General features: G+C 40.6%; 1 protein-coding gene across 4 annotated transcripts in view; it reads right to left on the bottom strand.

Annotated features, from left to right (window-relative positions):
- Window positions 1–26,483, bottom strand: part of nbeal2 (neurobeachin-like 2) — a 227,775-nt gene that overhangs the window by 168,434 nt on the left and 32,858 nt on the right. Inside the window, exon 1 of one of the 4 annotated variants that reach the window (XM_072570080.1) lies at window positions 21,983–22,111. The exons of the other annotated variants lie outside the window; for them this stretch is intronic. Within the exon in view, the coding sequence (XP_072426181.1) occupies window positions 21,983–22,024 (42 nt within the window). The 5' untranslated portion in view covers window positions 22,025–22,111. Of the gene's footprint in view, window positions 1–21,982; window positions 22,112–26,483 lie in introns of those variants that run through there. 4 annotated transcript variants of the gene reach the window in all.

Genomic DNA, 26,483 nt, shown 5'->3' with positions numbered 1-26,483 from the left:
ACAACAGCCTGGTAAATTTCCGGGACGATATGTTCCAAGATGCCCCTCCCCAAAACAAAACTGCTCAAAATTATTGATACAATTACGCAAGGTAATTAATTTTTGATTCTTTTCATTAATGATATTGTCATTTTATAATAATACAATTCTTGCTGCAGCCTTAGTTGCAACCGTCACATTCCCTTGTACTTTCAGTATGATTGCTTACTTTCATATCACAGGCAAAGCCATAAGTTTACCTTTCCACAGGAAAACAGTACAAAGTGTGACTAATGATACAAAAAGAACTGGTGAAAAGTCAATTCACAAACATTTGAACTACTTCTATCACAAAGCAGTTTGTAGTCCGATATCCAAAACTTGGTGACATCTTGAAAACTGTCTAGATTACAGAGGCAGTGGTGCTGGATGTCTTGAAACACTAAAAAGTGGATAAATCCCCAGGACCTGATCAGATGTACCCGAGAACTCTGTGGGAAGCTAGCAAAGTGATTGCTGGGCCCCTTGCTGAGATATTTGTATCATCGATGGTCACAGGTGAGATGCCAGAAAAGTGAAGGTTGGCTAACGTGGTGCCACTGTTTAAGAAAGGTGCTAAGGACAAGTCAGGAACTACAGACCAGTGAGCCTGACAACGGTGATGGAGGTATCCTGAGGGACAGGATATACACTTATTTGGAAAGGCAAGGACTGATTAGGGATAGTCAACATGGCTTTGTGTGAGGGCCTTGGTCAGCTCGTCCAGAGATAGTGGCTGGTCCAGCCTCTCACGTGTTCTGTCGTCTAAGACCTCCATGATAGAGGACAGGGACAAGTGGGAGGCCGCGCTGTCGGTCGGCTTTGCATCATACAGACTGGCATAGAAGGATTTGCTGATCCTCATGACATCAGCCTGAGATGACGTTATCGAGCCATCTTCTTCCTTCAGAGTGCTGAGCACGGAGCTCTCTTTGTGCACCTTCTGGAAGAAGAAACGTGAGCACATCTCGTCCTACTCCACCAAGTGGACCCTGGACCAGAAGATTATCTTGGAGGCCTCAGAGGCAAGGAGCTAGGCTTGCTGGCCCTTCACCTCCTTGAGATCCTCCGTGACATCAACTCCCATCGTCTGCTGCAGGAGCAGGTTCTGCATACTTCCCTGGAGCTGGGACAGTTTTCCCCGCTTCTCTCTCACCTCCTGAACACCTTTGAGGATGAAGAACCTCTTGATGTTCCCTTTTACTGTTTCCAGATTGGGTTGGGATATCTCGTCAGCATGGACAAGGGTCTGTTTCCCTGCTGTATATCTCTACAACTCTATGACTGGATGGCCAAGAGAGGTGTATCATATTGCAGTCAAACTGGCTGACTATCAGCATGCAAATTCTTGCAACACAAGCCAATGGCAAATAGTGAGAGCAAGAGAGAATCAGTCAGTCACGTGATGGAAAGAACACTGGATTCTCCATCATCAATCATTTAGATAATATGTTTTGTAGGTTTTCCTGCCAAATGATAGAATTTTCACATTATTGTCATATTTCCCAGATGTTTGAGCATTTATTCCACACTCTCTCCACATGTCTTTGTAATGTCCTTATCTTCTCTCCACAGCTTACTTTCAGATTTTTTGTCATCAGCAAATTCATCATCAACATCATCTTTGATCCTTTCACCAAAGTCATTTTTATAAAATGTAAATCAGAGGCCCCAGCTCTGTCCCCTGTGGCATATCACCTGCCAACTAGAAAATGACAAATTTATGTCAATTCTCTGTTTTCTGTCCATGCCAATAGCTTACCCACTACACTGCGAACTTGTGTTTTCTGCAATAACCTTGAATGAAATTACAGAAGATTTAATAGATTAATTCCAGGTATGAAACACTTGTTCAGAGTGATTCAAGAGATTGAACAGTTGAGGCCAAGAGCCTCTTTTGACCTCAGAAGAATGAGTGGAAATCGAACTGAGGTACATTAGATGCTAAAGGGGATTGAAACAGACAAGCAGGAGGCTGGAAGAACACAGCAAGCCAGGTGGAGAAGTCGATGTTTTGGGAAAAACTCTTCTTCAGGACTAGGGGGAGGGGCAGGGTGTTGAAGTGGGGATAGGTGAAGGGTATGACCTGGATGGTCAATGGGAGGAATGAATCCAGTTGGCGACAGGGAGTAGTGGAAGGGAATGGGGGGGGGGAAAGCTGAGAAGGGAGTTGGAGGATAGGAAGGGAGGTTATTTGAAATTGGAGAATTCAATGCTGAGTCCTCCAAACTCTAGGCTGCCCATGTGGAAGATGAGGTGTTGTTCCTCCAATTTGCATTGTGGTTTGTTGTGGCAATGTAAGAGGCCAAAGGATGGTCATGTTGAAAAGGGAGTGGTTGGGGGAATTGAAATGGGCAGTGACTGGGAGGTCCAGTCGGCCCCTGCTAGCCTGGCTGCGATGCTCGGTGAATCATTCCCTCAGTTTACGTTCAGTCTCTCTGACGTAGAGAGGACGACAGGAGATTGACAAAGCATACATAGTTCAGATGTTTCTCCCCGTGATTTAATCTAGAATGAGGGGGCACTGTTTTAGGGTGAGGGGTGGCAGATTTAAAAGATGAGGAAGAAATACTTCTCTCAAGGATTCGTGACTCTGTAGAGTTCACTACCCCCACGTTGTGGTGGATGCTGAGACACAATGAATTTAAGCAGGAGATAGACTGATTTTTTAAATTTGTAATGTGTTAAAGGGTTTTAAAGTGGAGTAGATGGGAAAGTGGAGTAGAGTTCAAAATGAGATCAACCATGATCATATTAAATGGCGAAGCAGATTTAAGGGGCTGAGTTGCCTATTCCTGCATCTAATTACGCGCATTTGATCAAAAGTTTTCTGAAAACCTAACTACATTACGTTCACTGGCTCCCCCCTTATCCAGAGAGAGTTCGAAAGGATTGAACAAACATGATTTCCCTTCCACAAAACCACACTGACCCTATCTGATTTCTTTGAGCTTTCCAAGTGCCCCATTACAACTTCTTACCAATGAAGAGTGTTAAACTAATGGGCCTATAATTGCCTATTTTGTTTGCCTCTCTTTTTGAATAAAGGAGTTATATTTGCTCATTTTCAATAACGAAACCTTCCAAAATTCCTGAGATTCACTGAAAGTTAAAACCAAATGCAATTATCTCACCAGTCATGTCTTTTGAACCGGAGGCTGAGATCCTGGGACTTTGTCAGTCTGTAATTCTGACAACTCTCTCAGCACTACTCCCCTGGTTATAGTAATTTTAATTTCTCCCTCCTTTATGTCTATCCTAATAAATGAGACTGATTGGAGATACAATTGCGATGGAGATGGCAGACTATCAGGCTGCTAGATGGTGAGTTACATTGATTTTGATATTTTCTCAATAAACAATTCACATATGGTTCCAAGAAAGATTTAAAATAGTTTAAGCTTTTATTGGGGGAAAATAAGTTATCTTTAATTAAAGCAGTGTTATAATGTGGTCCGCATATATTCCAGACTGAGAATAAAGGCTCAATTTCTTCCTTCAAAAGTTCTGTTTTATACTCCTGACTTCACCATTGTTTTGGATGCTAACAGGAAACAACATTTTATTGCAACATCCCTTCCACAAGGTAGGACACACTTTGGTGTGAACTTAAGTTGGCCTCAGTAAAGTTGATCAGCATGTTGTGAGAATGTAATTGCAGTAAAACCGAACATACAGACAAGATGTTATCTAAAAGAATGGGATCTGCAACTCTGAGGATTATGACATCAGAGCTTGAATTAATAACTTGCCAAGTTTTACCAAATGAGTCAAGATGAAGTAAATCCTAGATAATTCCAGTTTAGCTTGGCCTTCAATTTGAGAAAAAAATCTTCTGGGAGAAAGTGAGGACTGCAGATGCTGGAGATAAGAGCTGAAAATGTGTTGCTGGAAAAGCGCAAGTCAGGCAGCATCCAAGGAGCAGGAGAATCGACGTTTCAGGCATGAGCCCTTCCTGAAGAAGGGCTCATGCCCGAAACGTCAATTCTCCTGCTCCTTGGATGCTGCCTGACCTGCTGCGCTTTTCCAGCAACACATTTTCAGCTTCAATTTGATCCTGTCCAGGGTGTTAGGTGTTAGGGAGAACATGAGATACTAACCTATACCTTCTCAGAACTGCTTTGTCACAATATACAGATGAAATATCAATCTCATGACTTCTTGGTGACAGATGACTCAAGCTAACAACTTAATTTGATTCATCTAAATTTTAAGTCAAATGATTAACAAAGTAAAAACTTCGATGTAGTCAAATGATTAAATCTCCCAATTTTTTTCATTGAATCTGTGATAACATATTGCCAAGGGTTGGAATGAACAGGTAACACGCACTGTCCCGTTTTATAATCTCAAGCATGGTCATCTGGGTGAGGAAACTGGTAACCATGACACCACCAGTAAAAATTGGTGTTCCTGCAGTTCCCAAAAGCAAGCCTTATCCATCTGTGGAAATCTACACAAAAGTACCTTACCCACAACTCTGTCTCCAGAACTTCTAAATTGAAGTTGTGCAAATACTGAATCAACCTTTGTGTCTTTGGAATAGAGCGGAATAAAATAGCAACAAACATACTTTTAAATAAAGAAGGACTTGCATATACATTTGAGTCCAAGGGAACAAACACAGATCAGCCAGTGCAGACATATGTATGATACTAATCACACTTTTTGAATGCTTGTGTAATTAAGATGACATAGAATTCATTGCATTAACAGTACAAGTACATATAATGGCAGAAGCAACCTCTACGGTACTAATTTTAATGCAGGTCTGACCTTGAAACCATCCTTACTCTTGTGATAATTAAAACAAAACTGCTCTCTCACTTTGTCTCCATGTACAAACCATCTTTGATGGATCCAGGAATGACAGATGAACAGACTAATCCTGTCATATCAAATAGGTGATTGCATGATTTGCGACTCTATGGTGAGGAATCTAAACTTGTTTCATGACTAATCCACTACACCCCACTCCCTTAACCCTCTTGGACTCGGATACTTGTGTCTATCTCTCTTTGAAACAAAAAAGAAGGGTTTGTACCAAAGGCCAGATATCGTACAGCAGGAAACTTGGTACTAAAATTTGTTTTGATTTCTGAGAATTTTTCTGTTGTTAGTCTAGTACAGCACTAATTTTTCCACAGTGGAAGCTTAGTGTCAGTTTCACTGTATTTAAGAGCAAAATTACAAGTAAGTAGATCAGAAATTCAGTAGAAGGCTTTATCTAAAAGATGGTTTTATACAGGAAAGGAAAAAAGGAGGAGAGCAAAGGAGAGGAAAAAAAAAAGAGAAAAGCAAAAGTTGTGGTGAAAGGAAGAGGAAAACAAAGGGAAATTAACAAAAGGCAAAAAGGGACAAAGATCAGAGCTTGTTTTTTTTTGTAAAAAGCTAATCAATACACAGGTACAAGGACCACACATCAGATTTTGTTATGGCCTTCATGAATAAATAGGCCACCAAGATTCTTTGCCTTGGCACATGAGTAGTGTAGCCACCAGAGTAGATTTGATAGAGGAGAGGCAAAAGTTGTTACTTTCGCTACAAGCATTCCCGAGCCAGTTACACTGTCAGTGATACATTAAACTGCAACCGAGACACATTTGCTTCCACTTTAAAAAGCTACAATATCAGAGGAAAGTAAGTAAGAGTGAAAGATTGGCACATGTTTATTAACCATGTTCTGCAATAACATTTCTTGTTTCCCAACAGTAGAACAGATGAGAGGGGAAGCAAACTTACAACACTTCAATTGCCAATAGTAAAAAAAACCAAGATGTTTGGGTGAAATTAAAATAAGAGGTAGCAGATCTTCTGGAACACCCTCAAAACAAAATGAACTAGTATTTCACAATGTCTGGATGTCCCAAAGCCAGTTTAGGCATTTCTTTAATGGATAAAATGCAGCTTCTAATTTACATCATAAATAATTAGAGCATTTATAACAATGAGGTTTAGGGCAAACATTAGACGGGATACCAACAATAGAATAATTTATTTCCACCTGAGGACAGAGCTAGTTTAATATCTCATCTGAAAGAGAGCATCCGCAATAGTATAATGTCAGCTTGCAAATATATATGTTCATGTCTCTGCAGTGAGGCTTGAACACACAACCTTCTGATGAAGTCATGCAAGTAGATTAAACAATCGCAGCTTTTGTCCACCACATACCACACGCACGCACACAGTAAAGTCCTGCAAATGGATATTGTGCAGCTACCGGAGAAATTCATGACCAAATTATGTGAATTGCTCAGCACTTAAAAGATACGTTCATGCTCAAATACGACACTTTATATCAGTTTCCTTTCATTAACATCAACTCAAATATAATCCTGTTACCTCCCTCCTAACCACATCAAAACATGTCAAAATATGTAGTTGTACACTTTGCCACTCACCTGCTGTGCCTAGTTCTTCTCTTCCCCACTGTTTATATCATTAAGAGGTTGAGAAACACAACACTGCTGCACTAATTCTAATATGACAACACCAGGTTATAGTCCAACAGTTTTATTTGGAAGTACCAGCTTTCAGAGAGGTGCTCCTGTGTCAGGTAGCTAGTGGCGCAGAATACATCCAAATGAATCTGTTTGACTATAACCTGGTGCTGTCTGAGTTTTAACTTTGTCCACCCCAGTTCAACACTGGCACCTCCACATAATTGTAATATATTTGGTCAGTCTCTAGAAGGCTTTGATTGTTGGAGAACATAAGAATTCCAGCCCATTTAACTGAATCCAAAATTCAGATGTGCTGCACTATCTTCCAAATTCCCTTACTCTCTACCTCGAACAAACATCCATCTAACGCCCTCTTGAATTTCCCAATGCTACCTGCATCCACAATCTCCCTGCATAAGCAAAATAGCCATCCATGCCCTTGGGTCTGCTCCGCTGTTCTAGTTCATCATGTGTGATCTGAACCTCAACCCTACTTGATCCTTATCCCCCAATATCCCATTTCAGAGAACATCTCTGGGACACCCACAACTACCAACACCACTGCTGCATGGCTGAACACTTCTCCCCCTCCCACTCAGTCAAGGAAATGCAGGTCCAGGGCCTCGTCCATCACCAAACCATTACCACCCTACGTCTGGAGGAAGAATGCTTTAAATTCTGCTTTGGGACCCTGCAACCACACGGCATCAATGTGGATTTCAACAGTTTCCTCATTTCCCCCGCACCCTCGACATTATCCCAGTCCCAAGCCTCCAAACTGGCACCACCCACCTGACCTGTCCATCACTTTTCCCATCTATCCCTTCCACCCATACCCCCTCCGACCTATCACATTTGCAGCTACCTTCCCCCAACCCCATCCCCTCCCATTTATCTTTCAGCCCCACTGGCCTACAAGCTTCATTCCTGATGAAGGGCTTATGCCAGAAATAACTGTTCTCCTGCACTTCGGATGCTGCCTGACCTGCTGCGCTTTACCAGCACCACACTCTCGACTCTGATCTCCAATATCTGCAGTCCTCACTTTCTCCTCCTCAACATGCAGGAGAGGGGAATGGGTTGACTTTAACCAATGGACTCAAATGATTGTGCAATGCCACTTAAAGTTTAGGCCAGGCACAGGAGCAAAACATTATTGTGGCACAAGGCTTTGGAAAATAATTGGGAAGGGGGGATTTGACAAAGTCTTACAATCACAGAATCACGGAAATCTTACTATGCAGAAAGAGCTGTTTTGGCCATTGTCTCTGCACTGGCTCGTCAAATGAGAATCATTGCCTGCTGCTAATCTGTTGCCTTTTCCCCATATGCTTGCACATTATTTTTATCCAAATAATTGTCCAATGCTCTCTTGGATATCTCAATTGAACCTGCCTCCCCACATTTCCAGACAATGCATTCCACAACTTTACTACTTGCGAGGGAAAATGTCTTTATTTTTCATATCATCTTTGCTGTTTTTCGCAAACCATTTGAAATTATGCCCTTTTGTCTAGCTCCTGTTACAAACAGAAGTTACCCCTCATCAACTCTATTCAATCAACTTATGATTTCAAAACCTCTATCAGATCACTTCTTAACTTCTCTCCAAAGAGAACTGTCCGAATTTCTTTGATCTATTGCTGTAACTGTAACTAAAGATTATCATCCCTAGAACCATTCTTGTAAATTGCTTCTGCACTCCCTCAAATGCATTTATATCCTTTCTCTAATGTGGCACACAGAACTGAACACAACATTCCAGCTGAGGTCAAATCAGTGTCTTACACAAGTTCATCATGACCCTTCTCTTATACTCCATACTGAGATTAATAAAGCTGAGGATATCGTATGCTTTCCTTATTGCTCTCTCCACCTGCCCTACCACCTTAAATGATCTGTGCACATATGCACCCAGGTCCCTCTGCTCTGGCAGTGCTTTAGAATTGCATGTCCTAGTTTATATTGTCCTTTAAAGATTTTTCTACCAAAATGCATCAGCTCATACTTCTCTGAACTGAAATTCATCTGATGTATTTGCCCTCTCCACCTACCTGACTAAGTCCTTTGAGTTCTACAATGTCCTCCTCACAGCTTAAAATTCTTGTGTCATCTTCAAAGTTTGAAATTGCCCACTGTAGATCAAAGTTTAGGTCATTAATATTTATCAGGAAAAGGAAAGATCCCAAAACCAAAACCAGGGGGACTACATGCCAAACCTTCTTCTATTCTGAAAAACATACATTGACCATTTCCTATAATTGAGCCAAGTTTGTATCCATGTTGAAACTGACCCTTTTATATCATGACTTAGAAAACTTTCCTCACAAGTCTATTATGTTGCACAGCCTTACCATCTGTTTTTCTGTTACCTCTTCAAAAACCTCCAGCAAGTTAGGAACACATGATTTTCCTTTCAGCAAATATGTTCCAATAAAGAAAAAGGGTGGGGGTGTCAAGTCCTGTGAACCGTGGGGACATATAACACGGAGTAAGAGACAGAAAGGGAGGCTTCTGGCAGACACGAAGGGCTCAAAACAGCAGAAGCCTTCGATAAGTATAAACTGTGGAAACAGCAACTTAAAAGGGAAATCAGAAGATCTGAACGGTGATACGTGGGATATTGGCAATAATGGTAGTACGGTTAGTCAAGCAGTGAGCAAAGGATAAACTAAGAAACAAGTCAGTCAGTCTAACCTCTGTGGTGGGGAAACTACTGGAAACAATAATGAGGGACAGAATTAATCTGCATTTGGAGAGGCAGGAATTAACCAAGAACAGTCAGCATGGTTTTATTTAGGGAAGGTTATGTCTGGACAACTTGACTGAATTTTTCAAAGAGGTGGCCAGGTATGTAGATGAGAGCAATACATTTGGACTTGAGCAAGGCTTTTGATAAAGGTCTACATAGGAAATGGAGAACAGAGGTAACAGCCCATGCAAACTGAGAAAATTTGGCAAATTGAATCTATAATAATTTGCTGAGTGGAAAGAAGCAGAGGGTTTGGTTGGGGCATGTTTTCCTGACTGGAAGACTGTCAAGTTGGATCCCACAATGGTAAGTGTGAAAGGCCTTGCTGTTTGTGAGTTACATAAATGATATAGACTTGAATGTAGGAGGGTTGATCTGTAAATTTGTAGACAATACAAACATTGATAGGATGATAAATAGTGAGATGAATAGCCTTAGAATACAGGTGGAGCTAGACAGGGTGGTCAGATCGGCTGATCAATGGCAAATGAAATTCCATTGGGATAAATATAACGTAATAAATATGGGCATGACAAACATGGCAAGAGAGTACATGATGAACTGCAGGATCTGGGAAACACTAAGGATCAGAGAGACCTTGATGTGCCTGCACATTCGTCTCAAGTATCGGGAGAGGTGGACAAAATGGTTAAGACAGCATATGGCAAACTTAATTTTATTAGTTGAGGCATAGAGTTTAAGATCAGGGGTGTTATGTTGGAACAGAGTAAAATGTTAGCTAGGCCGCAGCTACAGTAGTGTGTGCAGTTCTGGTATCTACATTTTGGGGAAATGTGATAACACTGGAGAGAGGGTGCACAGGAGATTTACTTGGGCAGGCACGGGCTGGAGACTTTCAGTTATGAAGAGAGATTGGAGGTCGCTTTTCTGTGAACAGAGGAGATGGAGAGGGGACATGATTGAGATGGTTAACATTATGGCAGACAGAGATAGGGTATACAGGAAGAAACATCTCCCCCCTTGATGGAGGCATCAATAAACAGGGGCATAGATTTAAGGTAAGGAATAGAAGCTTTAGAGGAGATATGAAAATAAAACCGATTTCACCCAGACGATAGTAGGAATCTGGAACTCAATATCTACATAAACGGAGATAGTGGCAGAAATCCTGAACATTTTAAGCAGTATTTAGATATGCATTTGAGCTGGAAAAGAAGATTAGAATAGTTAGGTGGTTATTTTTGATGGGCCAAAGGATCTGGTGCTGTGCTATTGGCACTATGGTTCTAAATCCATGCTGAATCTTCCTAATCAATGAACCCATATAGAGACATGGTGGGGATCGGTTAGTTGGCTAGAAAGTGATGCAGATCAATTCAAATGGTGCAGATTCTATTCCACCTGAGACAGTTCATAGAAGCCTGTCTTTTTGGCTTGCCACACACTTGATGAGTGGCGCCCCTCAAACTGTATAACCTCTTGCTTCCATTTTATGGAAAGTGATGCCCACAGTCCTTCATGATGTATGACCAATAACCTATCTAACTATACGAACAGACAGACTCTAAGGAAAGTGGAAAAGGATTGAATCATCTGTATGGAAATGCAAAATATACAAGGAAAGCAAAAATACAGTAAGGAAGAAGGAGGAAATAAAGAATAGCAGGGGGCTAGAGAAAATAGTTTCAGTGTAAAACAGACATAGAACAGAAAGAGCTTTGAACTGCTGAGCAGAATCTGATATTACTGGGCCAGGGTGTAGAAATTCTAATTATTTTTCAGGACAAAAAAAATACCAAACAGATACAACAGAGAGAGTAGCAAGTCTGAAGAGGACTGCTTTGATTTAACTTACCCCATGTGCATCTTCTCAGCATATTATCCTCTGCTTTTACGCTCTCTCCCCCCTCTCTCTCACACACAAATGATTAATTAAAATGATTCAGCAAATGGATTGAGGAGATTCTCAACATTCCACACATCCAGACTGTCTGGGACTAGACCAAGCAGGATTCACTGTTGCACAAATCTAACCAATCAGCTGCTGGAGCCCAGCCTCAGTACCACAGATGCCCCAAATTTCCCCACCAACTCATAATGTTTTAAATTTTTGTATTAATGGAGTTCCTAGTTTCAGATTCAACTGACAAAAACTCCATTGGACAGACCCTTTCAGATTCAGTATTTATTCTGGTATATTGTTAAAGCACCAAAAATTACAGGAGGTCAAACATAAAATGCTTTCACAACTGTATATGCTTTTTGCAAATTCAAACTTAAAATTAAAACAGTTTCAAATCAATGTGCTCGATTAGCTGCCTTCCAAAATTAGCTAGCAAACATCCAATTGCCACATGAAATATCTCTCAAAATGCAGTCATTCACAAAGATCTAGATTCACCTTGGATATTTGCTGTGGTTCAGTTGGTAGTAAATGTCCGAGTCAAATGGTTGATATTCCAGTCAAAAATACAAATCTATGCTGACAGGCTATGCATCATTGAGGGGGTGCGACATTATTAGGAGTTGCTACCTTGTAGATGTCATGACAAACAATCTGCCATCTGTAGCAGATGCGAAAGATCCTGTGGCACTATGAGAAGAGCAAGGGAGATTATCCTGTATCCCAGACTAAACATTTACTTCTTCACCAAAATGACTAATACTGATGATCTCATTACTGCCAAACTTCTGTGACATCTTGCTGTGCACAAATTGGCTGCTGTATTTCTTAAATAACTTAGAGCAACAATTACTTAGCAAGTTCACTTTTATTGATATCGATTTGTAATCCCACATTTTTGTATCAGAGTTCAAATTCTCAATTTGCCGTGGTAGAAGCTTGATTTCACATTGTTTGGATCCACAAGCTAGCAAAACCCTGCAATGACTAATCACTTCACTGTAAGAGTTCCAAGCTGCATGTGAATGTGAATGAAATGAATGCGAGAAAAAAGTAGTCCATAGCATTATTCATGCCGCATATAAAAAATGACAGGCAAGAAAAAGTCAACCTTGATGACAGAAGTATCCTGATTAGGCACTTGCAGGTACATTTGTTGATATTAAACATCATTACCAATGAAGGGAGATGAGCCTATTTGTAGTCCAGACTGTGCACAATTCCTTAAAATAAAGGACAGTGTAAGCAAATAATTACATAGGTTTACATTATACAGAATACATGGCACAACCACTGGCCATTTGGCCCAGCTTGTTAATGCCGGTATTTATGGTCCACTCGAGCTTCCTCTCCTATTTTCTCATTTGAATCCACCATCCTAACTATTGCTTCCCCTCTTATCTGATTCGCTAGTTTCCCCTTAAATACTCAATACCATTCATTTCAATAACTTATATTTAAAAGCAGATCAGAATTTCCTTCACAAAGCAATATCTTAGGGATATACTATACATGCTGAATTGTTTTGTTCATGGGATGTGGATGCCGCTGGCCAGGCCAGCATTTATTTGAAATGCCCTGTTAGGGATTGACAAGTCAATCTCAGTGAATTAGAATTACAATTAGCTTTATTGTCACATGTACTCAAGTGAAGTTGCAACTCACAATGCCATCTTAGGTACCAAGGCACCTAACCCTAAGCAAAGTACAAATTCTGAGGGAAAAAAAATTTGAAAAATAAAGAAATAAAAAGTCCAGCAATAAATTAGAAAAAGAGAGAAGTTAGAGTTCAGAATACCAGTCCTTTCAAGCTAGACCACACCAGGCTTCACCTTGAAGCCGGGAGTCTGTATCCACACAGAGGCTAGGGGGTCCACATCCACGCAGAGATCAAACCTTCTCTACGGATGAATGAACCAGATGGATTTTTGACCACTTTTAACAGCTAGATGTTACCGTGTAGCTAGCTTAACACCAGATTTTTGATTAATTCAAATTTCATCTGCCACAGTGGGATGTGAACCCACATCCCAGAACACAAGGCTGAGGTTCCAAATTAATCGTCAAATGACCTAAACACTACATCAGTACATCACTGCCTCCTCAGGATAGTCTACTTGGGAAGAATTGATGATCTGGGCCTAGACGTCTGCAGTTCTAATGAAATATTAATTCAAGCTTTGGCTCCATAGGCACCATCTGAGAAGTCATATTTCCAGTGTATTTTTATTTTACTTCAGATTTTCAGCATCTGAAGTCCATAGAAAGCAATTTTGATAATGATAAGATCATCTATTTTACTGAAATCATTTGAGGGGTAAATATTGACCAAGATAATGGGCAACTCTCTTGCTTACCTAAAAAACATAGTGTCATGGGATCTTTTATATTAACCTGGTAAGACAAAGCCTCAGTTTTAAGTCTGATCTGAGGACGATACCTGTTGTAATGTAGTATTTTACATATGCCAGATTTTGGATTCAAGTCAACAGGATGCTACCTGAACCCACAAAAAAGTGTCTTTACTTTAAAGAGAATTCACTGGTTGTAAAGCTCAGGGATAGCAGGAGAATATGCTTAGTTCAATACAAGTGTAGCAAGAATATTCTATTACAGATATCATTTAATAAAGCGAAATGCTCAAAGGTGCTTCAGAGGAGGGTGACAAAACAATAACTGACACCAAGCTACAGTACAGTAGGAGAGATTAGCACAAGTGACAGGTGGACTTTAAGAAGAATTTGAAAAGGAGGATGAATGTGTTTGTTTTGAGGGGAATTTCCAGAGCTTAGGTCCTCAGCGCTGGAAAGTGCAGCAGCTGGTCACGGTAGAAAGGAAGTTGACATGTATCAGAGGCTAGAAGTGAAGCAGGCAGATTTTGAACGGATTGCAAAGACCAGAAGCAATGAGGCCCAGGAAGGATCTGAACCCGAGTACCTGGGACTTCAATATTGTGGCCAGTTCGGAGACATGGATAGAGCAGGGACAGGAATGGTTGTTGCAGGTTCTGGGATTTAGATGTTTCACTAAGAACAGAGAACATAGAACATAGAAGAATACAGCGCAGTACAGGCCCTTCAGCCCTCGATGTTGCGCCGATCAAAGCCCACCTAACCTACACTAACCCACTATCCTCCATATACCTATCTAATGCCCGCTTAAATACCCATAAAGAGGGAGAGTCCACCACTGCTACCGACAGGGCATTCCATGAACTTACGACTCGCTGAGTGAAGAACCTACCCCTAACATCAGTCCTATATCTACCCCCCCTTAATTTAAAGCTATGCCCCCTTGTAATAGCTGACTCCATACGTGGAAAAAGGTTCTCACTGTCAACCCTATCTAACCCCCTAATCATCTTGTACACCTCTATCAAGTCACCCCTAAACCTTCTTTTCTCCAATGAAAACAACCCCAAGTGCCTCAGTCTTTCCTCATAGGATCTTCCTACCATACCAGGCAACATCCTGGTAAACTTCCTCTGCACCCGTTCCAGTGCCTCCACATCCTTCCTATAGTATGGCGACCAAAACTGCACACAATATTCCAGATGAGGCCGCACCAGAGTCTTATACAACTGCAGCATGACCTCAGGACTCCGGAACTCAATTCCTCTACCAATAAAAGCTAGTACGCCATATGCCTTCTTCACTGCACTATTTACCTGGGTGGCAACTTTCAGAGATCTGTGTACATGGACACCAAGATCCCTCTGCTCTTCCACACTACCAAGTATCCGACCATTAGCCCAGTACCCCATCTTTTTGTTACTCTTACCAAAGTGAATCACCTCACACTTAGCTACATTGAACTTCATTTGCCACCTGTCTGCCCAGCTCTGCAGCTTGTCTATATCCCGCTGTAACCTGCCACATCCTTCCTCACTGTCTACAACTCCTCAGACTTTCGTATCATCCGCAAACTTGCTCACCCAACCTTCTAACCCTTCCTCCAGGTCATTTATAAAAATGACAAACATCAATGGTCCCAAAACAGATCCTTGCGGAACACCGCTAGTGACGGCACTCCAAGATGAACCTTTGCCATCAACTACTACCCTCTGTCTTCTTCCAGCCAGCCAATTCCTAATCCAAACCTCCAACTCACCCTCAATGCCACTGAGAAGATGGTAAAAGAGGGGGAGGTGTGGCATTGTTCGTCAAGGACAATATTACGGTGGCAGAAAGGACGTTTGAGAACGAGTCTACTGAGGTTGTATGGGTGAGGTAAGAAACAGGAAAGGAGAGGTCACCCTGATGTGAGTTTTCTATAGACCTCCAAATAGTTTCAGAGGAGTAGAGGAAAGGATAACGATGATGATCCTCAATAGGAGCGAGAGTACGGGGTAGTTGTTATGGGGGTTTTAACTTGCCAAATATTGACTGAGAATACTATGGTTCGAGTACTTTAGATGGGTCAGCTTTTGTCTTGTATGCAGGATGGTTTCCTGACACAGTATGTAGACAAACCTATAAGGGACAAGGCCACATTGGATTTGGTACTGGTTAATGAACCGGCCTGGGTGTTAGATTTGGAGTCGGTGAGCACTTTGGTGATAGTGACCACAATTCGGTTATGTTTACTTTAGTGATGGAAAGAGAAAGGTATAGAATACAAGGCAAGAGTTTTTGCTGGGGGAAAGGCAATTATGGTCAGATTAGGCAAGATTGAGGATGCATAAGGATGGGTAAGGAAACTGCAGGGGATGGACACAACTGAAATGTGGAGCTTATTCAAGGAACAGCAACTGCATGTCCTTTTTAACTATGTACCTGTCAGGTAGGGAGGAAGAAGTCGAGCAAGGGAGCCGTGTCTACTAAAGAAGTTGAATCTCATCAAGAGGAAGTAGGCTTTTGTTAGGATGAGAAGTGAAGGCTCAGTTACGGTGCTTAAAAGTTACAAATTAGCCAGAAAAGATCTAAAGAGAATGCTAAGAGGAGCCAGGAGGGAACAAGAGAAGTCATTGGCAGACAGGATCAAAGAAAACCCTAAAGCTTTCTATAGGCATATCAGGAATAAGAGAATGACTAGAGAAAGATCAAGACCAATCAAGGAGAGCATTGGGAAGTTGCGCATGGAGTCCAAGGAGACAGGAGAAATGGTAATGAATATTTTTCCTCAGCATTCACACTGGAAAAAGACAATGTAGTGGAGGAGAATACAGAGATACAGACTCATAGACTAGACGGGATTGAGGTTCACAAGGAGGAGCTGTTATCTATTTTCACACTCTCCAGAATTGCTAGGTCCCCTGGGCCGGAAGGGATTTCTTTTAAGATTCGCTGGGAAGCCACAGAGGAGATTGCGGAGCCTTTGGCTTTGATCTTTATGTCATCATTGTCTACAGGAATAGTGCCAGAAGACTGGAGAATAGCAAATGTTGCCCCCTTGTTCAAAGAGGGGAGTAGAAACAACCCTAGAAATTATAGACCTGTGAGCCTTACTTTGGTTGTGGTTAAAATGTTGGAAAAGGTGATAAAAGATAGGATATATCAACATCTAGGAGAGAAGTACATTGATTAGGGACAGTCAACACGGTTTTGTGAAGGGTAGGTCATGCCTCAAAAACCTTACTGAGTTCTTTAAGAAGATGACCAAACAGTTGGATGAGGGTAAAGTGGTTGATGCGAGGTATATGGATTTCACTAAGGCATTTGATAAGGTTCCCTGCGGTAGTCTATTGCACAAAATACGGAGGCATGAGATGGAGGACGATTTAGCGGTTTGGATCAGAAATTGGCCAGCTGAAAGAAGACAGAGTGGTGGTTGATGGGAAATTTTCATCCTGGATTTCACTTACTAGTGGGGTACTGCAAGGATCTGTTTTGAGGTCACTGTTGTTTGTCATTTTTCTAAATGACCTCAGTAAGAACTTAGAAGGTTGGGTTAATTTTGCGGATGACACTAAGGCCGGTGGATAGTGCTGAAGGATGTTGTGGGTTTCAGAGGGACATAGATAAGCTGCAGAGCTGGGATGAGAGGTGACAAATGGAGTTAAATGTGGAAAAGCGTGAAGTGATTCCCTTTGGAAGGACTAACAGGAATAAAGAATACTGGGCTAATGGCAAGATTCTTGGGAGTGTAGAAGAGCAGAGAGATCTTGGTGTCCATGTATATAGAACCCTGAAAGGTGCCACCAAGATTGATAGGGTTGTTAAGAAGGCATACAGTTTGTTAGCTTTTATTGGTAGAGGGATTGAATTTCGGAGCCACAAGGTCATGCTGCAGCTGAACAAAACTCTGGTGCGGCTGCACTTGGAGTATTGCGTACAGTTCTGGACACAGCATTATAAGGACGATGTGGAAGCTTTCAAAAGGGTTCAGAGAAGATTTACTAGGATGTTGCCTGGTATAGAAGGAAGATCTTATGAGAAAAGGCTGAGGGATTTGAGGCTGTTATCGTTCGAGAAAAGAAGGTTGAGAGGCGACTTAATTGAGACATACAAGATAATCAGAGGGTTAGATAGGTTGGACAGCGAAAGCCTTTTTCCTCAAATGGTGATGGCTAGCATGAGGGGACAAAGCTATAAACTGTGGAGGGACATATAGGACAGATGTCAGAGCTAGTTCCTTTACTTGGAGAGTATTAGGGGTGTGGAACACACTACCTGCAACAGTAGTAGACTTGCTAACTTTAAGGGCATTTAAATTATCATTTGATAAACATATGGATGAAAATGGAACAGAGTAGGATAGATGGGCTTCAGATTGGTTCTTCAGGTTGGTGCAACATAGAGCACCGAAGGGCCTGTACTGCGCTGTCATGTCATGTGTGGGCAGGGAAGTGAATGGGCAGTGAGGTTGGGCCACTAGAAAATTAAAATTGATGACATAAATTAACAGAGTGTATCTGAATCCTCCATAACAAAAAAAAGTTTTGCATTCATACAGTACCTTTCACAATATCATGATGCCCCAAGATGCTTTATAACCAATGAAGTTGTGTCATTGAAGCCACTGCTGAAATTAACCAAGTGTGTCAACCAACAAAGCAGAACAAGCTTTTTAAGAAGGCAATTGAATCAATTACCAGACAAACTGTATTAATAATATTGCAAAAAGAAAATAATTATGGATAAGGAATATATATTGTCCAGATTATTTTGAAAACTCTCCCATTCTCTGAAAATGCCGTGACATCTTTTACTACACGAGAGAGGAGAGGGATTTCACTTTGTTGCATTAGCCTCCAAGAAGCAGTATTGTACTCCATCAAAACTGCACTGAGGTAACAGCCTGGATTAGGTTCTCAAATCAGGAGTGAACATGATTTGAATCCTGCTGTTCCTTCAAACTACAGCACTGGAAAAAGCTCGGAGAAGAATGTCAGACTTCTCTCAGGTCTCAGAAAGGAGGCTCAACAGAACTCAAATTATTTCTGTTGGAGAAATCAAAAGTTAGCCAGGTTAATATCCCTGTTTGTTCTACAAATGTACACATCATTATAAATGGGGACAGAATAAGGTTGGCTCCAATGCCTTCCATAGCCATTACATTGCCAATACAGTGTAAGTAATGAATAACTGGATGAAGGATGGGCCAAATAATCTGTGGAACCTCATGTTTAATTTGAGTATTCTGAACAATTGATGAAGGAGTAATATGATCAAGAAGGTTTAAACTTATGAATGGATAGGAAAAGGTAAATGGAAGCAAAATGTTCAATCATGTTCTAAATGAAAACTACAGATGCCAGATTAAAAGCAAAAGATTTCGACCAGAAGGTAAGACCATAAGATGTTGGAGCAGAAGTAGGCTATTTGGGCAGTCAATTCTGCTCTGCCATTCAACAAGATCTGATAAACTTCAACTCCAGTTTCCTGCCTTTACCCCATACCCCTGGATTCCCTTATGGATTCAAAAGTTCCTTATCTCAGCCTTGAATATACTTAGGAAACCAGCATTAACAGCTTTCTGTAAAGAATTCTACAGATTCTCACAGAGAGAAGGAATTCTTCACTGAGAGAAGGTGGGAAAAAGGTGCTCTTGCTGCACATTATTTGGTGTACCATATACAGTTCTGGTTGCACTGCTATATGAAGGATATTATTAAATTGGAGAGGGTTGCAGGTAAGATTTACAAGAATGTTACCAGGACTGGAGGGTTTGAGATAGAAAGGGAGGCACAATAAGCTGGGACTTTTTTTTTTCCCCCACTGGGGGGGTGGGAGGTTGAGAGGTGACCTATCAAGGTTTATAAAAACATGAGGGGCATGGATAAAATGAATAGCAAAAGGTCTTTTCCCAAGGGTAGGGGAGTTCAAATCTAGATGTTATCATTTTAAGGTGAGAGAGGAGAAAAAGATCTGAAAGGGACCTGAGGGGCAACTTTTTCAACACGGAGGATGGCCCCTATGTGGATGAACTGCCAGAGGAAGTGGAAAGTGCAGATACAATTACAACATTTAAAAGATAATTTGAACAGGCCCAAGATTAGGAAAGATTTAGAGGGAAATGGGCCAAATGCAGGCAAGTGGGATGAGTTTAATTTGGGAAACTTGTTTGGCATGGGTGAGTTCGACCAAAGAATCATTCAACATGCAAGCAAACTCTGACTCCCACTGTAAAGCACCTGCATTTGGATATGATTAGTGTAGTGGCTAATTTCCTAGACTACTTACCCATAAGTCAAGATTAATTTAGAAGTGCAAGAGAAAAGTAGGAGGAATCTGGTAATATCCCATCATCATCCACTGATTAGAGCTTCAAGACCACTGTGGTGCAGTATTAGAATGCTGGGATTTCAATTTATAAGTATAGTAAAAGTCTTGAAGATGATGCATAATATGATGAACTGTAATCTAATAAAAATAATTGTATTTTGGCCCCTGATAGCATCAGGTTGACATTGATCATTTACAGTCTAGATTAGGGTGGTGCTGGAAAAGCACAGGTCAGGCAGCATCCGAGGAGCAAGAAAATTGACGTTTTGAGTAAAAGTCCATCATCAGGAATAGAGCTGCAGAGGAGATGACCTGGGGGGTTGCAGTGAGAGAGAGAGACTCACTGAGATTCTTGGAGAGAGAGAGAGAGAGAGAGAGAGAGAGAGAGAGAGAGAGAGAGAGAGAGAGAGAGAGAGAGAGAGAGAGAGAGAAGGAAAACTTCAAGGCAGGCATCCTTGCAAGAGGATCATTTACAAACCATTTTCTGGTTTGGGTCAGCATCAAGGGCCTAACTGGAAATTCGCAGTTGTGGAGAGGAGGAGTAACCTTTGCCTGAATGGGAGGACTGTAGTTTCAATCCCTCCTCCAGAGACATGAGCACATAACCCAATGCAGCGCTTTCAGGTGATTCATTAAACAAAAAAAAAGGTCCTGTCTGCCCTTTCTGATGATGTAATAGATTACACAGCATTATCAGCAGAGGAGCTGACGTGCTCTCCTGGCCTAATATTTAACCTTCAACAATCGCTGCTCAAATAGACAATTTGTTCATTGTCACATTTGTACTCATTGTGGGGCCCTGTCTGTATATAAAGTAGGAGAAAGTGAGGACTGCAGATTTTGGAGATCAGAGCTGAAAATGTGTTGCTGGAAAAGCGCAGCAGGTCAGGCAGCATCCAAGGAACAGGAGAATCGACGTTTTGGGCAGCCTGAAGGGCTGATGCCCAAGACGTCGATTCTCCCGTTCCTTGGATGCTGCCTGACCTGCTGCGCTTTTCCAGCAACACATTTTCAGCTCTGTATATAAAGTAGCAATGGCATCTCCCAAATTATGAGAGCAGTTATACTTCAAAAACTATTTTGTCGTCTATCAGGAACTTTGAGACTTTGAGACATTGAAATTTAAAAAAAGCTACAAAAATGCAGGTCTTTCCTTTGTACTTACTAAATGTTAACAGGAAGTAGCAATACATTGTAATTAGAAAGTTGAGTGTGTATATAACCATAGAAACAAAGTTCATTTCTTTGATCCAGTACTGCTCTGGTAACCTTCTTGATTCTAGAAGATTGCATGCTTGCACCTCGCGCAAGACCTTAAACACTTCAGGCAATATTAAAACATTGCTGCATTGTTGGAGGTGCTGTCTTTCGAAGGAAAGACAGGAATTTAACACATATCCCACCTGCCTATTCAATTGCTGCTCAAAACCCTGTGCTTTCAGAGAAGGCCATAAAGAGAGAGTAGTGCAATGAACTTGCCATCAAACACCTTTAATAAAATGAACCAAAGACGACAATTAAAATCCCAACATAGCACTGCAAAAATTCGAGTTCAGCCTTAAAAGTCTGCAAAAAAAAAAATGGCTTTGTGAAAAAGTAACCATGAAGTTGTAAAGTGTTTTGCAAATACTGGTTCACTAATGTCACTAAGAATGGAACCAGTTGTTTTTCTAGCTTGATCTGGCCCATATGTTGACCCTGAACCTCCAACTGAAATGGCAAACCACAACCTCAGTTGAGAAGGCAACCTTCTCAGACGAAGTAAAAATAAGCAATGCCAGTCTTGCTAACAATGCTTACATCCAGAGAATGATTTATTTTAAAAAAACATGGACTTCTGGTCATCATTTCCCCACAATTCCTAACAATTGCTGTACTCCCCCATATACATAACACCACTTAATTCATCAGTTGAAGTGCATCGAGACATCAGTGATAAGATCGGAGACAGATGCAAATATTGTCACAGGATTATCAACCTGTGCCATCTACAATCAGAATATCACATATTTCTCAAGTTACTGTATAAAACAGGCTAAGAAAGGCAGGTGACTCTCAGACTAGTGTTTCCAGATTAGGAAGAAAAGCTGTTCACTGTTTAACAAGTATTTTAATGGTCTGGATGTTCTGGGGGCTAGGCGTGAAAATAGTTACCAAAAGTCCGCTTTTAAAACCCATCTCAAATACTTCCCAAAAAGGCATCAAATAAAAACCAATAAATTTACTATTTCATTACCTCAAATGCTGGTAGAGGAGACTTTGAAATGGATAGGTCCATTATTAGCTCATCTACTGTGGCTCTCCCAAGGAGTTCGAGGGTTGAGCACTGTTCGACAATGCTGATAAGTGATGGACGATTGGACTGTGAGCTTTTAATAGTCTTCCTGCAGAGCGGGACTCCATCACACACTGAACTCTGAACAGATCAACAGACAGGCCAGGAAGTGGCAAGTCAGAGACGAGCCAACGACTCGCTTCCTCTCTCACTCTTCTTGCTAAACCCAACCTTGTTGAATCAACAAGCCTCTTTAAAAAGAAGGCGTGGCAAAGCTTCACTGCACCCTTTCTTCTATTATTTCCTTCATTCTCTTCCAATCTATTTTTTAAAAAAGTTTTTCTCTTAGCTTTCTGAAGCTTTCATTATATTCTTCACAAGTTGGAAAGACACAGCCTAGCATGATATTTTACCGCAGGGAACATCACATTCATCCCAGTCTTGCCCACCCTCACCCATGGGTACTGAGCCAAGTTTTCATACTTCAATCATCACCTTAGTTCAGATTGGGTAATTATGCTCAATTATCAGCATTACCACAATCTATCACACTGTAGTCACAGTCTGCAGGATCTATAGCAGGCTTGTCCAATGGGAGATTTGGTGGCCATAATACTCAAGGGTTCATTCAACTTGCGACCTATATTCCAAATCAGCTGAGGACATGCGGAAGATCCTGCAAGCAGTTGCTTATCAAATTAGAGGTCATTTCTCTCCCACCTTTGTGCATGAGTCTGCAGGAGTTTCAGGAGGCTGCAATGGAATGATACCTGCTGGTTGGGCGAATCATGAGGCTGGGAGTTGGCAACTGAGTCGAGGTGTGGATTGATGGTCCAGTTGCTGAGTGGGCAGTGACTGAGCTGTTTGGACTAACAGACTCCAAACCGAGCAGCAGGATGGGGCAGGAAGACCACAAAACTAATTCCTTCTCCTGCAGGTACCAGTCCCTGAAGATCTGCACTCAATTGTGAAGCAAGTCATCAAAACTGATGTAGCATGGTTGTAAGCCTGAGGTGGCTTTGAATACGGGTTGAGGAACTTATGGAAATGTCTGCTGACACCGACTATCCAATAAGAAATTTCAACTTCATACGCTCCCGACTTTTTGTTTGAAAACAAAAGCACATGTGCAATATAAAACTGATTTTTAAAACAAACAAATCTACTTTATTGACATTTTTCTCTGCATCTTTACATTTTCTCATTAGCTTGCATTTATAAGGATTTGTTACAATTTTACCTTTGTTTAATTCAACTTATTTTGGAGATTTTGCTGCTAATATGCAGGATCCTTGGTGGCAGTAAACATTGCCAGAAAACATTGCCAGAGTTTATTTGGAAGGAGATGGTGAGGGAGAATTGACGGCCAGTGAATTCAATTAGAAAATTAATCAGTTTTGGATGAAACAGTGCCACAGCAGTAAAGGGTATGCATTAAAGTTTCAATCCTCCTTAGATTTGGAATGCTACCTGAGAACTGGAGAGTTAAAACATAATAGACTAGGTTGTTTAACCCCTCAAATCTGTTCTACCATTTAATTAGATCATGTGTGATTTGTGATTTAACTCTGGAGAACCTCCTTCGCCCTTTTTCTTTATTATCTTTGGACAACAACAAAAAAAAATCAGTATGAAATTTACAATTAATCTAGTATCTGTTTCTGCTTACAGAACAGCATTCCAAACTTCTAACACCCTGAATTTTATTGCCAAAAGATTCTGGCTCTAATTAGATGGTGTTCCAAGTCTAGATTCCCCAACCAGCAACACTGATTTATCTTAATTTCTCTGATCAGTGTTCGTATGTTGAAAATATCAATTATACCACCCCATATTCTTTCAACTTTAGGAATATACAATCCAGTTGGTTTAAATATCTTCATATTTTGACCCCTGGAATCCAGGAATAATTCTGGTAAATCTACACTGCACTCTCTCCAATGCTATTATATCTTTCCTAAAGTGTGGTCTAATCAAAGCTCTGAATATAGCTCATGTATGCCTTCTGCACCCAGGATTCAAAGCCTGTCATTCTATTCAGTGATTATTCTCTGCATCTTTTCATGAGATTATAATGTACTCAAATCCTCAAGCGTTTCCTGATTTCTATTGTTTCCACTGTTATACCATTTACACGGTCACCTGTTCAATCATTTACCACAATTTATCATTTTGCCCAATCACCTAAGCTACTAATATCTCTTTGTAATGTTATATTTCCATACACCATACTTAAATTACTGCCTAACTTTGGGACATTGACAAAGTGTTCATGTGTGATTTCCTATGCCAAAATTTAAGTCATTAAGAAATAGTGATGAATTGTCGTTTCAACTTCATAGAAACTGATTTTAAATAATGTTTGCATTGCTGTGTTGTTCAGGCAGTGGTGCGAGCTGTTTGTAAATTGAATACATCCTATCGTGTCAGCCAAAGTATGAGGAACATGTATGAGGATTGCCTTCAGCTTTTCAAAGGCTGCCTGGCATTCTGCTAACCATACCACATTTGCTTGTTTCCTTAACATATTTGGTCAAACTACACCTGTTGTGCTAGAATCACACTCAAATTTCAAGTAAAACACACACATTCCTCAAAATCTCAAAACCACTATGATTTAGGAACCACACTTTCATTAAACTTCAACTGTTCTGAATAACTACAATGAAGTGATTTTCCAGCATTTATTGAATCTCTGTTTCCACCTTAGCTGTTTTGTTTTTCTGTTTTACTCTTTGTTTTTCTGGGCTCAACTGATATGTCCACATCATGCCTAACTAACAAAGTATATCCAGGTGCATCTCTGCAAATTACCTTATACTTCCGAAATAGTCCTTCAAGAACCTTCCATTGTCCTTTCTTTAAGTAAGAACAGTTTGACTATGCCAGTATTTTTGTGCAGCCAATTGAATTGTAGGAGATTCACTTTGTGAACTGTCTACCTCTCCTTCCACCTAACTTTCATTGCCTCAGGTCATCTTCTACTGCTCTGCCACCTGTCATACATGTTCCTCCTTATCCTCCTCCCTGCGATGTCACCTTCTCAATGTGTCTATGTGACAAAACCAATTTTTTTCCGATAATCAAGAGAGTGTTCATCAGATAAGTCATCCTGTGGACCTTCCTGACCACCTTGTGTGAATCACTGAAATTTTGCTTTTTAGAGTTTCACCTTGGAAACAGAACAAGACCAATAATTTATCTCCTACCCAAAACATTCTAGTCATTGAATATTTATCTGTCCATTCTTTCACATTTGCTTATGAAACTTGAAAATGTTTTTCTGCTATCTTACATGCTTTCAAGTCTTTCAAGAAACATGGATATATAACCCAATATCGGTGAATTGTTCTTAAAAGAATTAATTTTAAATGACCTCTATTCTTATAACAATTAATCAATTTAAATGGACTGAAGCCAATGGATTAACTTGGGAACTCTGATAGCAAAATAAGGAATCTAACCACTTGTCCTAATCTCATGGGTATTTGTGATGGTATGCCTTAATCATGGTTTGAGTGTCTGATGGTACTTTTCCAAAGCTCTCAAAGTTTGCAGATGATATACTCAAAATGTTAATGATCTCCCAGAAACCATTAGACAAAGTTAGACCCCTGATCAAATCATCTCTCAACTGGTAATCATATAATGAACCAAATTAACTTTTCCAGTGCTACAGGGATATGTTCTAGGAATCAGGTTGTCAGATTCATCTTTGTGAAGACATACCAATGTCTTGCTTTGTTTTTGGTAATGGTCCTATATAATCTACTAGCACTTGGCTGAATTGGTCTTCAAAAATTGGTGTGGATAGCAAAGGTACTGATTTAACTAGATGTTGAGATTTTTCTATTACTTGACATGCATGACACGTTTTATAGAACTACACTTCAACTTTATGAAGCCTTAATCACATAAAATACCTGTTTATTAATGCCTCGATTTGGCACATACCTACATGTTCGGCTGTAGCAATTTTACATGCTCATTGCAACATCTCCTTACAATATCCGATCGTACCACTATTTGATGAACAACAGCCCATTCTTTGTCTCTAAGCCCTCATCAGATCTGTGTCTCTAATATAATGGCAGATCTAAACTCCTTCAGCACTGGCCTCATTGAGAGTTGTCTGTGCTAACTTATTTAATTATGGATCTGCACCCTGAGCTTCATTTAATGAAGACATAACAAATGCTTTTTATGATTAAGGATAATTCAAATAGGAGTTTGATCCACTCTAACTTCTATTTGTGGTCTTTCTGCTATAATGCACATTTCGTCAGCACAAATTGACTATACCGTGATTGACTATTTGTGGATGTTCTTTGGATAATGCAAACTTTCTGCTGAACAGGTATAGTGATTTTCTATTAGCAATCTACGGCAGCACAATTTTCTACAGCATGAGGTTGCAAAGGAACACAACTGTCATGTTCTAGCAGAACAACCTGAACTGTGA

This window comes from Chiloscyllium punctatum, chromosome 5 (assembly GCF_047496795.1).
Source record: "Chiloscyllium punctatum isolate Juve2018m chromosome 5, sChiPun1.3, whole genome shotgun sequence".
Lineage (NCBI taxonomy): Eukaryota > Metazoa > Chordata > Chondrichthyes > Orectolobiformes > Hemiscylliidae > Chiloscyllium > Chiloscyllium punctatum.
This window is presented reverse-complemented; position numbering and strand designations above follow the sequence as displayed.